Source organism: Rhineura floridana, chromosome 6, assembly GCF_030035675.1.
Source record: "Rhineura floridana isolate rRhiFlo1 chromosome 6, rRhiFlo1.hap2, whole genome shotgun sequence".
Lineage (NCBI taxonomy): Eukaryota > Metazoa > Chordata > Lepidosauria > Squamata > Rhineuridae > Rhineura > Rhineura floridana.
In genome coordinates, this window is record NC_084485.1 from 86,344,700 (window position 1) to 86,367,236 (window position 22,537).

The following is a 22,537-nucleotide window of genomic DNA, read 5'->3' on the forward strand; positions in this document are numbered from 1 at the left end:
TCAAAGCCTTTTTATTGGTCAGTGTCATATGATGGTGAAAACAGCCTTTTGTGTTTCAAATTAGAGGTTATGTTCTATTTCTATTTTGGGTGCATTAACAGTAGAATTTGGACCTGCAGTTTGCTGAAAAATCAGACTGATTCCAATATGTTGCTACTTCAGCAATGACTCTAGCTGTTGGAAAAAAGAGGATGCATGTTTTCAGGCTGCTATGTTTAAACCACTTCATTTAAGGCAAGGTGGGCGTCAATTAAAAACATAGAGTACACCTAGCATTTTGCTAGAATATATTTCACCTACCACTGTTTTATCTTGTGCAAATTGAGACACTCCTGAGGTCCACTGGAGACTATTCTGCAGAAGTCAGTGCCATTATTCCACATTATGTTTGGAGTTTTTTTAGTATAAATTTTGCAGAGAGTTGCTATACTTCACCTAGTCTCAGAAATAGAAACAAAAGAAAATGATTTCCTATAGGAAACTTCACTAAAATTGCAAAGGAAATCAGACATATTCAAAGTGACCATCTGAACTATATCAACTGTCTTAATAATGTTGCTTTCTCCCTGCTAAAACAAGATCAGCACATCACATGTCTTCTTTCTATTACTTGGGCTGATTGCAGGTGTTGCCACCACTCACCATATGCTCAGAGGCACATGTTACCAAATTCTTCTAAGCTATACAGGAAGTGGATTGGACTGTAAAAGACCAACCGAAATGGTGTTTGCATTTTGACCAATTTGTAGGGCAGTACAATATCTCAGAGAGGAGGTCAGGTGTCCTGCTCCCCTGGTGCATTCACTATAGCTGCTCAATTTCCCTGCTTTTTAAAGTTTGATAGAATAGCTGTGGGCTATAGGTACGTTCTTAAACCGCAAGGTTTTTTGCCTAATAGTGAATTTCCCTGCTTTTTAATCCGGGAGATAAGAAATGGGATCCTGTGCAAGTTTGCTGAGAATGGATGGATCATTTGTATGCTTATTGAGTTCAATGGGATTTACTCCCCTGCAATCATGGTTAGGATAGGGGAAACTGACCACAGGGGATGGGGAGGGGAGGAGGAGGAGGAGGGAGGGGAGGAAATGCAGAGGGGAGGACTGGGAGGGGAGCAGGCAGGATGGGGAGGGGAGGAGAAGGACAGGTTTGATCATTTGCATGTTTATTAAATTCAGTGCGATTTACTCCCATGCAATCATGCTTAGGATAGGTAAAACTGATGGGGGGGAGGGAGGGCTAGAGTGGGCAGGGGAGGAGGAAGGGGGAGGAGAGGGGAACAGCAGGTCTGATCATTGGCATGCTTATTTTCAATAGGATTTACTCCTATGCAATCTTGGTTAGGATAGGAAAAACTGACCATGGGGGAGGAGGAGTGGAAGTGGGAAGGAGCATATTGGAGGGGGCCAAAGGAAGGGGGAGGGGAGGGCAGGTTTGATCATTTGCATGCTTATAGAGTTCAATGGTATTTACTTCCGTGCAATCATATTTAAGATTAGTAAAACTGACCATGGGGAGGGGGAGGGGAGGAGGGGGAAGGGGAAAGAGGGGATTGGTGGGGAGGGAGGGGCAAAGGAAGGGGGGAGGGAAGGGGCAAGAGGAGGGAATAGAAGGGAGGGTGGGTTTGATCATTTGCATATTTTTTGAGTTCAATGGGAACTATGCAATCATGTTTGGAAATGGACTGTCTTCAAGTCAATCTCCACCTATGGTGACCCTTTGAATAGGATTTTCATGGTAAACGGTATTCAGAGGTGATTTCACCATTGCCTTCCTCTGAGGCTGAGAGGCAGTGACTGGCCCAAGGTCACCCAGTCAGCTTCATGGCTGTGTGGGGATTCAAACCCTGGTCTCCCAGATCGTAGTCCAACACTGACCCACAGAAGGGGCAGGGAGTGGGAGGGGAGGGGATTGGGTGGGTGGGCACTGGGCAGAAGGAAAGCCGCTTTCCTTTCCAAAAGGAAAACATTGTAAACAGAATCATTCTTTTTCAGGCTTTCCCCCACCTTTTTATTCTTCAACAGACACATGTAGCCTCCCACCCAAATTTAAACCAAAACTTTCCCTGGCCACATCCAAACCAGGCCTTTATTTCACTTTGGACAGTCATAGCTTCTCTCAAAGAATCCTGGGAAGTGTAGTTAGTGAAGGGTGCTGAGAGTTGCTAGGAGACCCCCTGTTCCTCTCACAGACCTTCTATCAGAGTGGCTGACTGTTAAACCATTCTCTCAGGGGAGTAGGAGTCTCTTAGCACCCTTCACAAACTACACTTCCCAGGATTCTTTGAGGGAAGCCATGACTGCCTCACATGAAATCAAAGTCTGGTGTGGGTGTGGCCCCCTGATTAGCTAAGCTCAGCAGCTGTGAGGCTTTTAGAACTCTTGACAGTTGGTTCTTACTGAGCATGCTCCGCATTATCGTTGAGTTCCAGCCAAAATTTATTAAATTAATTAAAAATCAGCCAGGCATTTTTTCAACTTTTCAACTGCAGAAGATGAAGGTCAGAGTATGGGGCAAGGTCAGTATTAGGATTACAGGTACTCTGTGAATATGGCTGATTTTTAATGAATTTCAACAGATTATGAGAACACTCAGAGAAAAAAGTCCAAAAGGGCTCTGAGGTTTTTTTCTCTCTTTTTACACTTTTTACACTTTTTACATTCTCTGTGACTGTTTTGTGTATCGCCATGAAAATTGACAGGGTTGTTAAGCAAGCATTTCTGAGTTCAGGACTATATGTTTTGTAAGGTTTTGTTTTGTTTTGAAATGAGCTTATGGGAAGTCTCAGAATGGCGTATTTTCAATTTAACATTGCGGAATGTGAAAAATCCCCGCTGGCTATAGTATACAGCCACTCTTGTGGCTGTATAACCACTCTCGTGGCTGTATAATTTACATACCATCCTGCCTACCTACTTATTGTTATTTTATGTATTTTTAAACATTGTCATGAGTTACTGGCTTAGAGAAGAGACTATTATAACTAGGTTTATACATTGAAATGAGTTTTGGTTAACACAGAAGTTGATGTTGTTGTTGCTTTTAAAGTAACGTGCTGCCGTAGCCACATGATATGCTCCATATGTTGTTGGGCTACAACTCCTATTAGCCCTGACCATTGGCCATGCTAGCTGGGATTGATGGGAGTTGGAGTCCAACAACATCTGGAGTCCAACAACATCTGGAGGGCACCATACTGACTTCCCTGGTGAATACCCACACCTGGGCTTCTTTGTGAATGGGTGCCACTTACCTTGGATACTGGGGCTGTCTGTATGGAAAGGCTTTTAAATACAGATGATATCTAGGCCAGACAGGTACTCACACCTAAACACAGCAGAGTAACCAGGTGCTTTTCTTTAGCTGAAGTTACAGTGAATTATACCATTGTCACATAGACATTCTTAGATCTTAGACAAAAAGCCATTTATTAAGAACAACACACAATTGACATCACCCCATAAAGGAAAACCAAAGAATGGCCCTAGTATATAAAAAAGTTTGATAATTTGTTTTCCTGGTGGTGTAAGAACTTAGGACACATACGGCTGGTTCACACATCTCTGTTTAAACTAAACTGTGGTTTAAAGTTGTACGCATGGCATGTTAGTGCTTGCTGCTTAAGTCATGGGTGCTTAGCCTCTCCCCCACTTCTGCTGCCACCGCACTGCTGGAAGCTAAGCCACTGTTTGGCTTATCGTTATGTTCGAACCTGGGCTCATGGTTTCTTTTTCTCAAATAAACCACAAGCTGTAACTAAGGATTGTTCTTGGCTTACTGCTTGTGGTTTGTTTGGAGGAAACAAACTATGAATCCAGGTTGGGACATAGCGCTAAGCCAAACCATGGCTTAGCACCTAGCAGTGTGGTGGCAACAGGAGTGGGGAGGAGCGAAGTGCCCACAATTTTTTAGCAGCATGTTGCAACATTCACCATCAAGCCGCACATTCATCTTGGAAACCATAGGTTAGTTTAACTTTGCTTTAAAGTGATGTGCAAACAAGGCTGCTAACTTGAAAATAGCAGTTAGCTTGATTTACCAAATTTTTCGTATAGTCCTCATCTTTCCTCCTATGGACCTTACTTGTGTGAAGGTCCAGCCCATCTTCAAGGAAATCTTCCACACTTTACCAACTGAAACATTAAAACAGCCAAGAAGCTCTTTGAAATAGAAACAAACTAGTCTGCAAGAGATGGGAGTCTTAAAAATGCAGTTATGTAGTGGTTCATATGTTAATATGTGTACACAAACATTCAACAAACATTCACTTATCCAGAAATGGGTATAAGTGCTTTAAAATTAATCTTGATCGTTTAAACAGATTTGATCAGTGAGCTAGTTATTTCTGGTAAGTTGTTATAATATTCATTTTCAAACACAGATAAGATAATCAAGGAGAGAAAAGAATCTCTAAGGGATGAGGAGGAACTCCAGAAGATTCAGAAGAAGAGACACCTTGATTTTCTTGACATCCTTATGTGTGCCAAAGTGAGTGTTGGGGGGAGGAAGTAATTAATTCAACAGCTGAATCTGTTACACCAAATATAACTCTGGTTTCCAAGTGACCTGCAGTACTTGTGGCCCTTTTTAATAGAATAAGGCTCTTGTCACTGTTGTAACCTCAAGTCTAGGTGACTCTAATCCACTGTATATAAGCTTTCCTTTGAGTGTTTGGAAGTTTCATGTGATGCAGTAAGCAGTGGCTCACCTTCTGGGTTTTTTTTGAAGGGAAAGAAGAAAATATGGTTGAAGGAAAATATTGTACCAATGTTTCAACATCTGCATTGGCTTCTTTTGGTCTTCAACGGCCAAAAACTGCCTCCTGCAGATACCTTATCATCAGGAGGTACATTCTGCATAACATAGGAAGTGGACCTTTAGTGTTGTGGCACCTACCCTTTGGAATTCCCTTCTCCTTAAATATTAGGCAGGCACCATCTCTGTTGCCTTTTTGAAGACCTTCTTTCAACAAGCCTTTTAAGTAGACATTTGTGTTGGAATTGTTAATTTTTTTAAGATATTTTGTTTTTAAGATGTTTTAAATATGCTTTTAATGTTTTATCACTTGTTTGCAACCTTGTGCTTCTAGAAGGAAGGGTGAGATATAAATTTAATAAATAAATAAACAAAATTATTTTTTAACATAGCTATCCTACCTTTGGGCATTGAAGGAGCCTTTTGTTGCTAGTTCTGCATTCTGTGTCAAGAAAATCCACATCCTATGAAAATGAATGGTACAAATCATACAGTTTTGCACATGCTGCAGCAAAGAGACAGAAATGCTCCCAGGATAAAATCTTCTAACTAGTGAAATTTATCAATGTTTAGGATGAGAATGGTGTTGGCCTATCTGATGAAGACCTGCGTGCGGAGGTGGACACGTTCATGTTTGAAGGCCATGATACCACGGCTAGTGGGATCTCCTGGCTGCTGTATTGCCTTGCAGAGAACCCAGAGCATCAGCAGAAATGTAGGGAGGAAATCAAGGACATTCTGGGGGACCATGACACCATTCAGTGGTGAGCATTCATGATTTACTGGACAGTTTTCCCACAGCACTGTGAATTTAGAAAATTCGTATTTTCCCAAGGATGTGCCCAAGGAAAGCAGGGGTTCAGTGAGGGATAGCATTGTGCTTGCAGAAAGGACACACCAGCACGTCTCAAATCTCCAGTGCCAGAGATTGCCCAAGTGCTTGGCTCATCCTTGACCCCGAACTGAGCAGCAGGGACTCAAGTGGTATCGCTAACCACTGCCAATCTCCACTGCTTTGCTATTACTGCTCTGCTGCTGCCTGCCTGTAATTTGTGTGTATGAGAGAGCAGGGGACAAAGGAACAAATCTTCTTCCCCCGCCTCACCCTTCTCTCGCATTGCATTTTCCTATGCAGGGGTGGGGAACTGGATCTTCTCCACCCCCTGTAGACCAAATTTTGACAGGTGGATGGGACTACCCATGACATTGGGTGAACTGTTTTTGCTCCCTGCAACGTGTGGTGCTTTGAAGTCCAGCCAATCAGGTGATTATTTGGTCTATAGCACCAATAATAACCTGATTGGCTGGTCCTCAAAGCGTCACATGGAGCTCTAGGTGAGCACCAATGATCAGCTTGCAGAGAGCCCACAAACTCTAAGATTATGTGGAAATCATTTGTTAGATCCTGGAATCCAAATTGTAAGGAGGACCAAGGTGGCAAATACAGTTCTTTCTGTAACTTCCGTTTGTTTCTCTTTAATTTTTGTTTAAAGAGCAAGTTTCCCCAAATGTCGCATGCACACACACACACACACACGCAACACACACAGGTTCCTTGGCATTGCTCATTCTCATCCATTGCCCAAAGGCAGACAGTTTTAATTAAAAGGAGAGAGCAGAGTCACAGGAGCCCACAGTGTATTTTGCTTAGGGAAGAAACACTGCAAAAGCAAAACTCACCGAGTTGCCCTATTAATGTTTAGCATTGAATGTTGACACAAGGGCACTCTTGAGAAGTGACCAGAGTCAAAATATATATTTCTCATCCAGTCGGGAAGCACATTAACCTACAGTGCAGCAATGATGTATACGGGGAGGGTTCAGGCCTCCCATGGCCACTGTCTACATAAGCCTTGCTTACACTGTGAGAACTAGTAAGCCACCTTTCCCCAACCTGGTGCCCTCCAGATGCTTTGGACATCAACTCCCATCATCCCCGACCATTGGCTGTGCTGGCTGGGGCAGAAGTCCATAGCATCTGGAGGGCACCAGAATAGAGAAAGCTGCTACAAAATAGGAGTGCATATGAGGATGGAAGTAGAACTAACAAAGCACATGGTGTTCCTTCTGAAAATATAGGGTTATGTCCAATGCTGTAGTTCCACTAGTGCAGCAGACTTTGGCTTGTGCAATGGAACTTTTCTCTCTTCTGCAGTGCAGAGGGTTGGAGCAGGATTTTGAGGGTGCATGAGGAGAGGAGAGAGAAAATGTGTGCAGCGTTGGATACAACCCAAAATGCCTAATGGATTACCCCTACATACATCCCTGTCTCAAAGAGTTTCAGAAGTGCTGCACTGGGGTGTGCGCGTTGTATACCTATCCGTTTAATCTGAATCTTGTGCATGGGAGAAGGTGTGAACTCGGTTCTGTGACCATTTCTTGTGTTTCCATAGCTACATATTGATTGGTACCTTCCACAAATGGGTAACACTGAGGCATTACCAAATCGCACTTTGATTGTGGTGACAGAATTGCAAAGGATGCTGTAGGAGCTGCTGCTGCTACTACTATGTTACCTTTTGGTTCTGCTGTAATGATTGTGCTGTTTCTGTTGAGGGAGCAAATGACCCCTGACAATATTATGGTGGTACAAGCACCAGCATAGCAGCTTGTGGCACAGCAAAATCAAAGGAATGGCCAATGAACATACCGACAGCTCACGATCAGTTTCACTTACTTTATTTTTGACTCGCCTATCTTTTCCCCCAGGGATGATCTTAGCAAGATGACCTACTGCACCTTATGCATTAAAGAGAGCCTCCGCCTTTACCCTCCAGTACCAGGAGTGTCCCGAGAGCTCAGCAAACCTATTACTTTTTTTGATGGACGGACTTTACCCGAAGGTTGGCTTAATTTCATAGCCAGAATTTGTTTCCAGAAAATACAGATGTAGCACATATCATCTTCCTTAGAACACATAGCTTATGTTAAAAAAAGAATCTGCCTTGGTTTTTAGTAGGTTAATGAATTTATTATGTATTTATTTTAAGAACAATTATACCTTACTATTTAGTTCTAAACTACGCAGGATAGCTTACTAAAAAATAAAAAAAACAAATCAATCAGCATATAAAACATTATTATTTATTATTATTATTTATTTTTATTTTTTATTTTTTATTTTTTTTAAATTATTATTATTATTAGATTTATATGCCGCCCTTCCTCCCAGCAGGAGCCCAGGGCGGCAAACAAAAGCACTAAAAACATTAAAACATCATAAAAACAAACTTTAAAACACATCATAAAAGCTTTAAAAAACATCATAAAAACAAACCTTAAGGGGAGGGAATTCCGCAGGGTAGGTGCCGCCACACTAAAGGTCCCTTTCCTACGTTGTGCAGAACAGACCTCCGGATAAGATGGTATCTGCAGGAGGCCCTCCCCTGCAGAGCATAGCGATCGACTGGGTATATAAGGGATAAGACGGTCTTTCAGGTATCCTGGTCCCAAGCTGTATATTTATTTATTATTATTTATTAAATTTATATCCTGCCTTATGGCCAAAAGGCCCTCAAGGCGGCTTACAAAAACACGAATATAACACATAATAAAGCATAAATACAATAATGCAATTCTCAAAATTAAATAACAAATAACATTATTAAAAGAAAAGAAAAAACATTTAAATGTGTCACAATAAGAGAACCAAACACTTTATAAAAAGGCCTAGATAAAAATCTTCAATTTCCCAGCAAATAAGTAGCATTTTTATTTTTAACATATAAATATACACAGTATATAAGTAGCCAAACAATAATAATAAACAACAAACTAATGAGAACATCTCAATAAATATACAATTAAACAATCCCCACACACTTCACAACAGTGTTTAACAAAAATATGCTATAGTCCAAATAACAGCAAAAATGAATCTCCAAAATTAAATCTTGACCCCCAAAACAACTAAAAAACAACTAACCCCAGTAGTCTATAGACATCCCGAGCAGCAGGTTCACGCACACATACACACACACGGTCTCTGGCCCCTTCAGCAGTTGCTGCTTTTGTAGCTGGAGAGAGACAGGGCCCCACCCTTCCAGGCCAGGTGGAAATCAGCCAGAAATGCAGGGAGCAGGTCTTGCAGAAACTCACATAGGTAGATGGTCTCTGGCCCCTTCAGCGGTTGCTGCTTTTGTAGCTGGAGAGAGACAGGGCCCCGCCCTTCCAGGCCAGGTGGAAATCAGCCACAAATGCAGGGAGCAGGTCTTGCAGAAACTCACACAGGTAGATGGTCTTTGTACAGGGCTTTGTATAGGGCTTTGTACACCAAAACTAGAACCTTGAACTTGGCCCAGTAGCAAATGGGCAGCCAGTGCAATTCTTTCAGCAGTGGGGTGACATGTTGGCGATACCCTGCCCCAGTGAGCAGTCTCGCCGCCGCATTTTTCCCCAGCTGCAACTTCCGGACCAACCTCAAGGGCAGCCCCACATAGAGCGCATTATAGTAATCCAGCCTGGAGGTTACCAGTGCATGGACAACAGTGGTCAGGCTATCTCAATCCAGAAACAGCCGCAGCTGTTTTACCAGCCAAAGCTGCTAAAAGGCACTCCTAGCCACTGAGGTCACCTGGGCTCTAGCGACAAAGATGGATCCAGGAGCACCCCAGACTATGAATGTGCTCTTTCATAGGGAGTACAACCCCATCCAAAGCAGGCAACTGACCATTATCCGAACTCAGGAACCACCAATCCACAGTGCCTCCATCTTGCTAGGATTCAGGCTCAGTTTATTGGCCCTCATCCAGCCCACCACCGAGTCCAAGCAGCTGTCAAGGGCTTGCACGCCTCTCCCGATTCAGATGTTACAGAGAAATAGAGCTGGATATTGTCAGCATACTGCTGATATCTCACCCCAAATTTCCTGGTGACCATTCCCAAGGGCTTCAAATAGATGTTAAACAGCATGGGGGACAAGATGGTACCCTGCTGCATCTCACAGCACAACTGCCAGGGGGCCGAAAGACAGTCACCCAATGCTATTCTCTGAGAACAACCTTGGAGATAGGATCGGAACCACTGTAAAACAGCGCCTCCAATACCCATCTCACCACGTCGGCCCAGGAGGATACCATGGTGAATGGTATCAAAAGCTACAGAGAGATCAAGTAAGAATAATAGGGCCGTGCTACCCCATCTTTCTCCCGATAAAGGTCATCCATCAGGGCAACCAAGGCCGATTCAGTCCCATAACCAGGCCTGAACCCAGACTGGGATGGGTCAAGATAATCTGTTTCATCCAAGAGTACCTGCAATTGCTGCACCACAACCCCCTCGAATCACCTTCCCTAAAAAAGGGGTATTTGCGACCGGTCGGCAGTTGGTCCAGGGTGGGCTTTTCAGGAGTGGTTGGACCACTGCCTCTTTCAAGGTGGCTGGAACCACTTGTGACGCCCTTCCCTGGCTCTCCCTGTCAGGTTCCTACCTGCTCGTGGCTACTGCCTGTCACTAGGCACCACCAGGGACTCCACCAGTCCGGACTGTCCTTTTTTATGGTTTCTCTCCCCACTCTAGCACAGATCTCAACATCCCCCTGCTAGGCATCACCACCAGTCACGTCCTAATACCAGTATTCCCAGAGACTCTGAATACTTGTATGGTTATTCTCTTCACCGCTGCCACCATTTGTTACAGTTTCCCTTCAGCCTTGGTCATTACCTTACCCTCCCTTCTGGTCTGTGAAACCCCAGCCAAGGATCAGGCCTTTGGTAAACCAAATTAAGTATTTATTAAATATAACAAAGATAACAAAGATAACAAGATTTCTTCATAAGGCACATAAGCATATGGTTTTATCTAATACTAATCCGAGCTCCACCCCCCTCCTTCTCCACATTCTCCTGGCAAACAACTCTCTAAAACCCACCAAAACAACCCACTCACTTTCATCACCTCACATCCACCCAGATTCCACTGTCACTCTTCCTTTTATACGCTCAGCCATTTTAAACACTCAGCCAATCATCCAGCATTCTACTGCCCATTCACTCCCCCTCCTCTTTCATTCCACTTACCATGTATCTCCTATACAAACAGCACTTACCCTATTTACACTAATACAGGATCATCACACCACTCCCACCAGCAATGCCTGTTTTACAGTTTAAGAGCATTGTAAGCAGTGTGATATTTGCTATTAACACTATCTTTTAAAGTTCCCTACAGAAATTATGGATTTTCTCTTCTCCTGGAAAAGTATGAGGACTCTTAAAGTGGGCACAGGCATATCTGCCACTCATTAGCAGATATTGAAAGGGGTGGGAGGAAGCTTTGACTCCAACATCCTTTATAGAAAGCAGCAATGATAAGGCTTAGCTTATGATTGGGCTGCCTTGTACTGATGAGGGGAGAGACCTCTTTGAGGCCCGGAAAAGAATCTATGTGGATCTGTATAGTTTGGAGGATTCCTATACTGACATACTCTATACAGGTGACTTTACTGGGGCTCATCTGGAGGCTATGCATGGTCTTCTACACGGGTGTGGTCAGGACAATCCTTAACCATATCCCCTACTGCAAGTGTGGGGAACTTTTGGCCCTCCAGATGTTATTGAGCTGCATCTACAACTGAGGTGCAGCTGACAACTTCATTATACAATTTTAGGCAAATGTTGAAGATACACCACTTTACCCTGGCCTTTGACTCTTGATATGTCTATTTTTAGGACCCACCCTATTTTGTGATCTTAGTTTGTTTTTAATGCTGTATTTTAAAATTGTTGTAACCCGCCCTGGGACCTTTGGGTGAAGGGTGGGTAATAAATGTTAATAATAATGATGATATTAACAATGTTATTATGATTATTATTAACTCCCATCAGCCACAGCAAGCATGGCCAAGGATGGTGGGAGTTGTAGTTCAGCATCATCTGGAGGGCCAAAGGTTCCCCACACCTGCCCTACTTCCAGCAGACCAGATTTTCACATCTCTTTGCATCTGTCCTTTCCCCTTTGGTTCCACTATTTGGGCACAATTTGTGTATACTCTGTCAATTCAGTGAAATATAGGTAGGTATCTAACGAGTCCTCTGACTTACTTACATTGGAATTATGCTATTGATGCAAGTTAAGAAAGTCATGGATCACAGCATTAGACCTTTAGTAACTGAAAAATTCTGCTAGGTGAATTTGGGACAATCATTCAAATATTCAGTGGCTAGAAAACCTACCTTAACACTAATGCTAGAGCCCCAATATTCCTTAGCAAACAGATATCCAATGGCATGTAACAAACTTAATCTCTTTTCCACATTGATTGCTTCACAGGCTCTTGGGTTGCAGTAAGCATTTATTTGATCCACAGGAACCCCATCATATGGAAGAATCCAGAGGTATGATACTTTGGCATTCAAGCTATTTTCCTTTAAGGCAGCAGTGCTCCTTTAGTTTGCTAGAATGAAGTCATCGCTGGGTACCATTCACTCTGAAAAAAACTATACTAACAAACTTGCGTGATAATCTTTCGGAGACCATACACATAGAAAGACTGTTGGTTTTACTACAACAAGCTAACACAGCTACTCCTCTGGAAGCTTTTAAAGCATACTGTACTGCTGTGAGACTATTCTGGCTGTCTAAACTTGCTGACTTCAAAGTCTATGCAACATTTAGGGATATTGCAATGATGACCTCCTAAAAGTAAAGGAGGAGCTTGAAATTTCATCATTTCCAAAAACTTATCTGTTCAGGTTTTTGCAAAGAATGATATAGGGGAGAATAAGAATTTCAGCCAGTTTGGGCTGTAAGACAGACATTTGGTTTTAGAGACTTTTCTGCACAAGAGGGACAAAAGTTCACAGAAAGGTAAAAGTATACCAGATGAAGTTCTGCATAGGATAGGAGAGTCAAAAGTCCAGGAACTTGGCAATAAAGGAGAAATGAAAACTTAACCAGGACTCTACTCTTGCTCTGATTGGCTAAAAGTGTGGAAGGAGGGAATGAAAATACTGTATACTAGCAGCCTTGTACCCGGTGTCGCTCAGGAATTCTAATAAACAAAAAGATCAGTGCAGTTTTTAAATCAGTGGTTAAAATCAGTGCAGTTTTGAAACATTCATTCCACCATCTTAATTCAAAATTATGTCCAATTGTAACCAAACATAGATGAAAACCTGCTCCTTGATCTCGGGAACTATTGGATGCCAACGGGTTCGTGGGCCCGGTACACTGTATATAGATTGGGCCCTCTACATTCTCAACTCCCCTACCTTCTGGCAAATTTTTGGCAAGAACTGCTGCTTATGTACATATATTACCAATATGAACAGTTATTTTGAATCCACAGTCTTGATGTATTTATTTAACAGATTTTTAATCTGCCTTTCCAAGTTCCTGCCCTCACAAGGCATCTTACAACAGTTATAAATAGTTCAAAAACCATAATCATATAATTATTAAATAATATTTAAACATTAAAATAACATTAAAAGATAGGAGCAACTAAAAAAAATTGCATCGCTTGACTGAACCAACTCTCAGCCTAACCTACCTCACAGGGTTGTTGCAAATATTAAAAGGGGAGGGAGAACTCACGCAGAAAAGCAAGGTACAATTTTATCATGTCATATACACAAACCATACAGTGAGCAGGGAGGAAACGTGCATAAAGGGAGCCCCCCCATTGCTTTATGCAACATTCCACAGTCCTAATACTTTGCAGCAAATTACCAAAAACAAACACTTGCCCACACACAAACACAAAAATACTCTAAGCATGTGCAGCTTGACTGAACCAATTCTCAGCCTAACCTACCTCACAGGGTTGTTGGAAAAGACTCCATACACACACACTGGAGATGTAAAAATATATACACCCCATATAATAGTTTGTCAAAACCAATTAGTCATTGCAGAACATTTTTTAAAAACAACACACAGGATTAATTTACTACCAAATAACACCTAGTAAGCCCTGCCTAATTGCCTTAAAATAGGATTGGAAGGGGTGGGAAGAGATAGGTGTGTGGAATTAGGATTGCAGCTTTAGAGGAGAAAAGTGAGTACAGGATTGAAGCCTCATTTTGGGAAGGTTTTCAAAACAGGCTATGAATTAAACAAATAAACTGCCCTGTTCAGCAACACAGGAAAAATTAAAACTTGTATGACACCTTATATTTAGAAAGCTGCAACACATTGTAGTGTCATGCTAAGTTGCATGCACACTTTTTATTTTTGTTCAAAAGTTATTTGGTAGATAAAATGTATAATTTCTGTTCTTTGCAAATAATTAAAAAAAAACCCTGCTTGTACACTTTTATTATCTTCATTACTGAAATTGTTTACTGTGCATGCCTACCAAGAACCTGCTTTCCTGTGAGTGCTTTTTTGATCTGGACCTCGTGCTGGATGTGCACAGAGAGAGAGAAGTGAGCAGTCAGACACGTGTGCTGTTGCTGAAAGCTCTAAGGTTACTCACATGATGTGCAGATGCACACCATTAACTAATATTTAGAAACAAGCAGGAAAAGGCAGCTCTTTTCAGCATTTGCAAAGGTTTCTAGCTATTGCCTGGTGTTCAACAAACCCCTTGTCAATCACAGTTCTGACTTCACTCATTGGCTAAAAACCTGAAAGGGGATTGGAGCAGCCGGCTGGCTCATTTCACCGAAATTGCAGGAGGGGGACAGTTTACATTTTTTATAACTTTTTTCCCAGAGCACTTAGAAATTTACTTTTTAAAACATGAATGCTAAGAGTCTGGGCCCCTTCTTGGCTCTGGGCCCAGTAGAAATAGACCCTTTCTACCTGTCTGTTGGCAGCCCTGGGAACCATAATTCAAAATTTGGTTGTGATATCTTAAGAGATATCCAAATGAATAGCGAACAGACAGACAAAGAACTTTCCAAAGTATATAATAAGACATCTCAAGCAAAAGCACTTCAAGAGAGCTGAAACACTAGAAAGCGTTAGAGAGCACAGTTGAGTATCATAGCAGAAAATAGCCAGAAGGCTTCAAAGGGACCCAGAAGCTGAAATGAGGGGTGTAAATGCATAAGTATTGGCTTGGTTAGGGAAACAGTCTAGAACAGGTCTAGTTGGGTGTGTTTATTCCTGTTTATTTTTATTTGTTCTTAGGGGTAACTACTTGAACTGTAAAACTGTTTCCCCCCCCCAAATGATTAAAAAAAACCAACTATTCATGTTGCTATCTAAAACTCTTAAATATAGGCACTATTATTATTGGGGAAAAATGGTGTGAGGTTTCTTATTCACCTTGTGGTTAAGTGCCACACCACTCTACCCAATATAGGGAGTAGGTTGGGCCATTTAAAGTCCTGAAGATAAAAGAACTGGAGGCAGCCAGAGAAAAAAAGATACAGATGATGGCAACAGTGAAGTTAACAAGAAGGGGCTGGTTTGGTTGATTTGTTTGCCTCCCTTCCCTCTCACGTGCAGGCTACCACCCATATCGTCGTACATGCCCTGAATTAGGACACCTTTAACAAAGCAACTTGTCTGTATTACCCACTTGAAAGGTATTCAAAAGTGACTAATGGTTCACGGAGTTTGCTGTTTATATGACATCCCAGAGAGATTTCAAAATTGATTAGCACTCTGATAACTGGACCCATTAAAGTACCTGAAAGAATATATATTTTAGTAACATACTGTTGAAGACAGTATGTTGGCCAAACAAGGTTGCTGTTTTTTTTAAAAAATAATGAAACAGAATCCTTTTGTTTTAGGTTTTTGATCCTCAGAGGTTTTCTCCTGAGAACATATCTGGCCAAAATTCTCATGCCTTCCTGCCTTTTGCTGCTGGGCCACGGTAAAGTTTATATAATAAAGATGTAACTTAGAACAGTCTTTAAGGTACTGAATTTTACATGAAAAGTTCAGTGCTGAATAGCATAGGAGATTCTGTAAGCTTGGCATATGGTTGTATTCAGCTAAGTCTTACGCAGAGTAGAGCATTGAAATTACTGAACCTAAGGTAGGCATGCCCATTAACTTCAGTGGGTTTACTCTGAATAGGACTAGCATTGAATGCCACCCATAGTGAATATGGATTTAGGGTTGTATTCAGTGTAGTGCTAAGGAGATAGTTCTGTCAGCACAGGCATTTCTGCTTGCCTGATGGAATAGTTTCCCCTCTCCTCCCCCTGCACACTGTTCTACAGTTCTCCCAACCCTCCAGAGCAGATTGAGGGGGGCACAGGGGGAGGAGTCCTGTTGCTCAGGAATCATTGTGCTCGCTTCTACTACTCAACAAGTGAACTGAATTCGGCCCATTATGTCCATTTTTAATATCAATAAATTGACTCCTAGGTAGCTGTGACTTTGCAGAGAGGTGGTTGTTAGTAACATCCATCTATTGGGAAAGTGAGGGGGAAGGACCATAGTTCAGTGGCAGAGTAACTGCTTTGAATGCACAAGGTCCCAGGTTCAATCCTCAGCATCTCCAGGTAGATCTGGGAGAGACCCCAGTCTGGAACACTGGAGAGCCTCTGCCAGTCAGTGTAGGCTATACTGAGCTAGATGGATCAACTTCCTATGTGGGATATCATGCATGTATCAAGATTGAGGGGATTATTAGCAAGATGCATTCTGTGTAGGGGAGGCATGCTTGTCACTCACCCCCCCCTCTTCCTGCTACGTTGGCCTTTCTACTGATCTACTTTCTTCTGTCCCGGATGCTCGGATGTTCTTATCTTCTCTCCCTGACACTGCTGCTCACTTTTTTTCAAGTTAAGCTTTTCAGCATCTAGGCAGCTCTTTTCACTCTCTCCCTACATGCTGTTGCTGCCCCTCTTGCTGCTCCAGAATCATTTCTGGGGAATGAATGAAAAGACAGCCCTCACTACTTCACAATTATTTTTGCCACAGTCACAGGGGAAAAGGCTTCCCACCCCTGCCCTTGGCCAACAGGAGCTGTAACTTGGATTTACTCCACATTCCTCTGAGTATGTTCCCACCTGCAGCAGGGGTGGAGAGCGTCCTCACCTCCCCCCACCCGCTGAGGGCTTTTGGGACAATCTGATGAGAGTTGCACGCCAGCCATGGGTGGGGGCCTGAGGATGCACTAGACAGATCCCAAAGGTTTCCTACCAGAAGTGGTGCCAAAAATGGGTGGGGCAGAGCCACTGCCTCCCTCTCTCATACACACAACATCCATCCATTTACATATACAAGCATGCACCCCCTCATTCTCATCCATCCATATACACAGAAGCACCCATTCATATGTACGCACACATACTTTTCTCTCTCTCCCTACTATTATCTCTCCTTTTCTCGTTATTTCTCCTCTTCCCCAACAGGTTATCCTCCTCCCCCATCCCCAGGGTAATTCAAAAGAAGTTTCCATTGGCATCAATGGACAATTTTTAGGGGAGTTCAGCAGGTGGGGAAGTGATGGTTAACTCTTTCCTCTCCAGCTGCCACACCCTCCCTCCCCTCCTTCAATGCAGCAGCTAGGCTTAGAAAAAAGTTCCCATTTGTGCAATTGGGATATTTTTTTGTAAGTCTAATCGCCATGCATGGAGTGGCACTGAGAATGGGAGGTCGTGGCCCAGATCAAATGGACCAGGGGTTCTCCACCATTTGAGTAAGGAGATTTAAAGGGGGATTACTGGTTTGGCAATGAGTTTCCAAGCAAAGGTTCCCTATTGTAACTAGCTCTTTGTCCTTTCAGGAACTGCATTGGACAGCAATTTGCCATGAATGAGATGAAAGTGGCTCTTGCCATGACTTTGCTTCGATTTGAACTTTCACTTCATCCTACTAAGCCTCCTCCCATTCCCGTCCCTCTAATTGTCTTGCGTTCCAACAACGGGATACACCTTCGCATGAAGAAAGTGGCATAAATCTGAAACTGCAGGTGAAATTTGTAATGGGAGACTTAGAACAGAATGTCACATAATTTATTTGGTTCTTCAACAAAAGCTGCTTGAAAAGGAGCATGCTGAAGTTGTAGATTGCCGGCCTGCAAATTTATTTATTTATTTATTTATTTATTTATTAGATTTATATCCCACCCTTTCTCCCAGTAGGAGCCCAAGGCGGCAAATAATGTTTAACAGAGGCCTATTTTGTATCGAGGAAAGTCAGCAACATTGCCTCCTCTTGGATAAGTTGGGATGCCAGCAAATTGCTCTCTAGCCCCTTCTTCTACATTGTGAACATCAAAAGAAGCTTGGGAAATATTACTTAGTGAGTCCATGGAGTAAGAAAAAAAGCATCTTAAAGCAAGCTCCTGTATTGCTGTGCAGGGACTATGTCATGCAGGGCCCTACCAGGATCCCATGAATTAGGCAGAGGTGGCTGTTTGGTTTCAGCTGCCGAGTGGAGCTTCTACAGGCACTTCCAGACTGTTGGTTTTTAAGGGTGGGGTCCACTACATACTGGCAAATTCAGGTTGAATAACAAATCTGCTTCCCCAAAAGATCAGACTTTTTGCAATAAGGAAAGTGATGGCAAAATGCAGTGAAAAGTGTGTGATAACACTTGCCTTCCCTCAACGTTGTCTAGCCTCCCCACAAACAAATAAGAGTGAATATTCATTAAATAGCCAACCTCATCTAATCTCCCTGCAAACAAGTCAGGATGAATGCTCAATAAATGGATTGTCAGGAAGGACCTTGCCTTTAAAAACTGAACCTACGGGGGGGGGGAGGCAGAAGTTAATATGAAAGCCTGAAGTTTTTTCACTTTTGCATGCAGGGCTCTCTATGCTTTAGATTACCCTGAGTGTCGCCTTTCTTCTTCACTCTCTGTGCAGGTTCAGTAGCGTATCTGAGTCTGGCTCTTATAGCCTCCCAGCATGAGTGTTAAGTTCCTGCAATATTAGTTCCCCCTGCATCTGCCTAACCAGCGAAGGGATATTGATGGTTTTCCGCCGATCTTTGAAGACCTGGCTATTCAGGCAGGCCTATGGGGTTTCTGGGGTGGGTTAGTTTTTAATGCTGCTGACTGTATTTAAGAGTGGACAGTTTAATTATTGAATGTTGTTGTTGTGATTTTATATTGTATTTTATTATGCTGTTGTACGTCGCCTATAGTGGCCGTTAATTCAGCCAGATAGGCGACTCAAAAATAAAATTTTATTATATTATTATTATTATACGTTGGCCCTCATGATCCTGCCCTTTCCTCCCAGATTGTCTTTGCCAGCTTCACTTCCCCATTGGCCTAACTGTGTAGGAGTCAGGCAGGCCAAGCTGGACCAAAGCAGCTGTTCTTCTCTGGAATCCTAGGTGTGGTTGCTGCGGTTAATCCTCTTCTTCCTGATAATAACTGTAGCATCTCACCATTGCTAAGCAGCACAAGAGGACTGTAAGCCCAATGGCTGAAGTGGCATAGGAAGCATATGAACTTAAGCTGCTCATTTCAAAACATATTATACAAGGCTCTTTAATCCCCTTCCATATGAACCACAACAAAGACTTTATAAGAGTTCTCTCCTGCTGTATCTCACCTGCTCTCATTCGTCTGTGTCTTTCCTCACACATGGCGTGGGAGTAGGTGAGATGCATAGAGAAGGGCTCTTGGGATTGAAAGCCATGCTGGGAGCCAGACTGAGCCCCTGAGCTGTCAGTTGCCTACCTATAGTATAGAACAGGAGTGGGGAACCTGTGGCCCTCCAGATGTTGTTGCTGGACACCATCTCCCATTAGTCCCAGCCAGCATGGCTAATGGTCAGGGATGTGGAAACCTTAATTCAAGGTTCAGGCAAATCTTTTCTGTTGATGCCAAGGGTAGTAACATCAACTGCAGCTTGTCACTTGTAATCATGTATCAGTTGCTGCCCATGTCCTTTCATTCTATGCTTTTACCATGATTTCCATCTTTTGCATCTTCTTTCCAGGGTCTCTCCGAACCATAAGGTTACAAGAACATACAACTTCAGAGTGACGAGCTTATGCAAAGGCTGGGCCTCCTTCACATGCTCTTGAACCCCGGACCATCAGATTAAGAATCCAGTGCTTACCTGTCAGACATTATAATGCAGAATCGGGTAAATCCTACAGAAGCCCAAAGCGCTCCAGGTTTACTAGAGAGCAAGTTTTATGATTGTCAAGAATAGCCTTAAAAAGTTAGTGCTGTTTCTGTTAAAGTCTTAAAATTAATCTCTCCCCACTCTTATCTGTACCCTGCTCAGAGATTTTTTTTATCACACAGCTTGTAAATGTTATAAATAAATAAGAAGGAGCATTTCAACAATCAGAAAATGAGACCTCTACACTCAGTCTCTGCCTTTATTCACATTAGAGTCACCTGTGTTTTTCATACATCCCATTCCAAAACTTCCGTTCATGGTTCCCAATACAAGATTTGAACAAGATGCCCCTCAAATGATGGAAACATGTACATTATATGGAAATGTGGTTCTGGCTATGCTCTATGGCTGAATGTTAATGTTTAGCACCAAACTTTCTTTTCATCAAGGTGGTTTTCATCAGCTGATAAATTTTATTTATTTATTACTTAGAAATGTATTTGCATACCACAATTTTGTTAAAACCATCAAAGTGGTTTACAAGAAGTTAAAACAAACAACCATAGGATAAAAACATTAAAACTACAATAACAAAGGTTAACTGTTGCAAAAAGGCATCTTAACTGCCTGCCTAAGCCTAGAGCAACAGAAACGTTTCAGTAGGCACTTAAAAGTTAGAACAGAAGGCACGTGCTGAATCTCTGTTGGCAGAGCATTCCAGAGAACTGGGCCGATGACACTGAAGGCTCGATTTCGAGTCGATCTTAAATGAACCTCAACAACTTGGGGGATGATCACAGCTGCTCCTGCAGATGATCTCAGGCACATAGCAAGGCTGTGGGGTAGCACGTCTTCCTTTCTTCTAGGGCAGCCGGTCTTTTTTACTGTTCCAAGGCAGAAAGGAGTTTATTTCCTGCTCCCCTGGCAATCTTTCCCTTGACTCCCACTTTCTTCCTGGATCTCTTGTAACCTTCAGCCTGGATAAGAAGAAGAAGAATTAGATTACTGCAATGCACTCTACGTGGGGCTGCCTTTGAAGACAGTTCGGAAATTGCAGCTTGTGCAAAATGCAACGACCAGATTGGTAACAGGTACCAGACAGTTCGAACATATAAAACTGATTCTGGCCCACTTGCATTGGCTGCCTGTATGTTTCCGAGCTCGATTCAAGGTGCTGGTTTTGACCTATAAAGCCTTACACGGCTTGGGACCACAATACCTGATTGAATGCCTCTCCTGATACGAACCCACCCGTACACTATGTTCAAGATCAAAGGCCCTCCTCCGGGTGCCTACTCCAAGGGAAGCTCGGAGAATGGCAACAAGGGAGAGGGCCTTCTCAGTGGTGGCCCCCAAATTATTATGGAATGATGTTCCTGACGAGGTGCGCCTGGTGCCAACACTGTTATCTTTTCAGCGCCAGGTCAAGTCTTTCCTCTTCTCCCAGGCATTTTAGCATGTGTTTTTAAATTGTTTTTATATTGTTTTGAATTTTAAAATTGTGTTTTAAATTGTTTTTAAAATATGTTTTTAAATTGTGTATTTGTCTTAATGTTTTTGATTGCTGTAAACTGCCCAGAGAGCTTCGGCTATGGGGTGGTATACAAGTGCAATAAATAAATAATAAATTTTATTTCAGTCAACCAACCACAATACAGTATAAAAATATTAAAATGAGACTGCTTGGTGACAGAGCTATGGCAGACATCAAAACAATACGATAAAATTAATTACAATTCACAGTCTTACAGGGTCTGGTCACAATGGCCAAGTTCAGAAATTTGGCCACTTGAACAGTAATTGCCTTGTTGGAGCCCTCTAGTAAAACAGGCAGAAGAGACTCGGGAGTGGCCTGGAAGGGACTGCATAATAGGGTATAAAAGATCTTTTCTGGCCCCTTCATAATACCTACAATTAAACAGAACATGTAAAACAGACTCCACTTCAGCATTATCACAAGGGCAGCATCTATTATTCCTTGGAGTTTTATCGTATCTACCCTCCAAGAGTTTAGAAGGTAGGGCGTTGAATCAGGCCAGAGAAAATGCCCTCCTGTACTTAGGTACAGATAGCCAACTTAGACAGAGCATCCCATCATTACAAGGGAAACCTGTTAGACCCAGTGATCAAGGGGAACGGGCCCGAAGCAGCTACAAGTAGCTCTTGGATGTCAATGTCCACTAGCCGCTGTTTAACAATTGCCTTGGCCCTACCAAATTCCATAGAGAGCAAGTCAGAAGGAGAAAGGCCAACTGAAACAACTTTATCCAACACCACCTTGGTCCAAGATGGCTTAAGAGGGTATCTCATTACCTGAGATGTAAATAAGCTTTGAGTGTGCATAAGACAGCAGCGTAGCCAGAATTGAATGACATAGATCCAAGCTAAGCATTTTAAAGAGTTAAGGCAAGCCTCCAAATTAAGGGTAGCTCCAGAAACACATCTTGGGACACCAAAAATAGATCTAAGGAAGAAGGATTGAATTCCTTCAAGTGATCCTTTAAAGTAGGGATACCAAATTGTTGCACCATAGAGTATCATCGGGACTGTTTTGGATCTTAAAACATGTACTGCTGCTGGCAAAAATTTCCCACCCTTTGTGAAAAAGAAGCGGGTCATTGCACCCAAGTTTTTCTCAGCTTTGGCCTTAACATATTTGCCATGGATTCTCCAGCTGACTGTTTCATGGAACCAGATACCCAGGTATTTGTAGGAGTCAACCTGTTCGGTTTTGTCATTCTCCATGAACCAAGGGTACCTGACCCTTCTCCTGGAAAATACTATTACTTTAGATTTAGTATAGTTAATTGTAAGGTAACTATCTTTACAATATTCTACAAAGCA

At 42.5% G+C, this 22,537-nt stretch overlaps 1 protein-coding gene across 1 annotated transcript in view; it reads left to right on the top strand.

The window, feature by feature from the left end:
• LOC133387664 (cytochrome P450 4B1-like) overlaps positions 1-21,340 on the top strand; it is a 33,149-nt gene extending 11,809 nt beyond the window's left edge. Inside the window, exons 7-13 of the mRNA XM_061632897.1 lie at positions 4,379-4,485; positions 5,326-5,516; positions 7,462-7,595; positions 12,022-12,086; positions 15,441-15,523; positions 17,390-17,575; positions 19,562-21,340. Of these exons, the coding sequence (XP_061488881.1) occupies positions 4,379-4,485; positions 5,326-5,516; positions 7,462-7,595; positions 12,022-12,086; positions 15,441-15,523; positions 17,390-17,561 (752 nt within the window). The 3' untranslated portion in view covers positions 17,562-17,575; positions 19,562-21,340. The remainder of the gene's footprint in view (positions 1-4,378; positions 4,486-5,325; positions 5,517-7,461; positions 7,596-12,021; positions 12,087-15,440; positions 15,524-17,389; positions 17,576-19,561) is intronic.
• Positions 21,341-22,537: the final 1,197 nt, after the last annotated feature.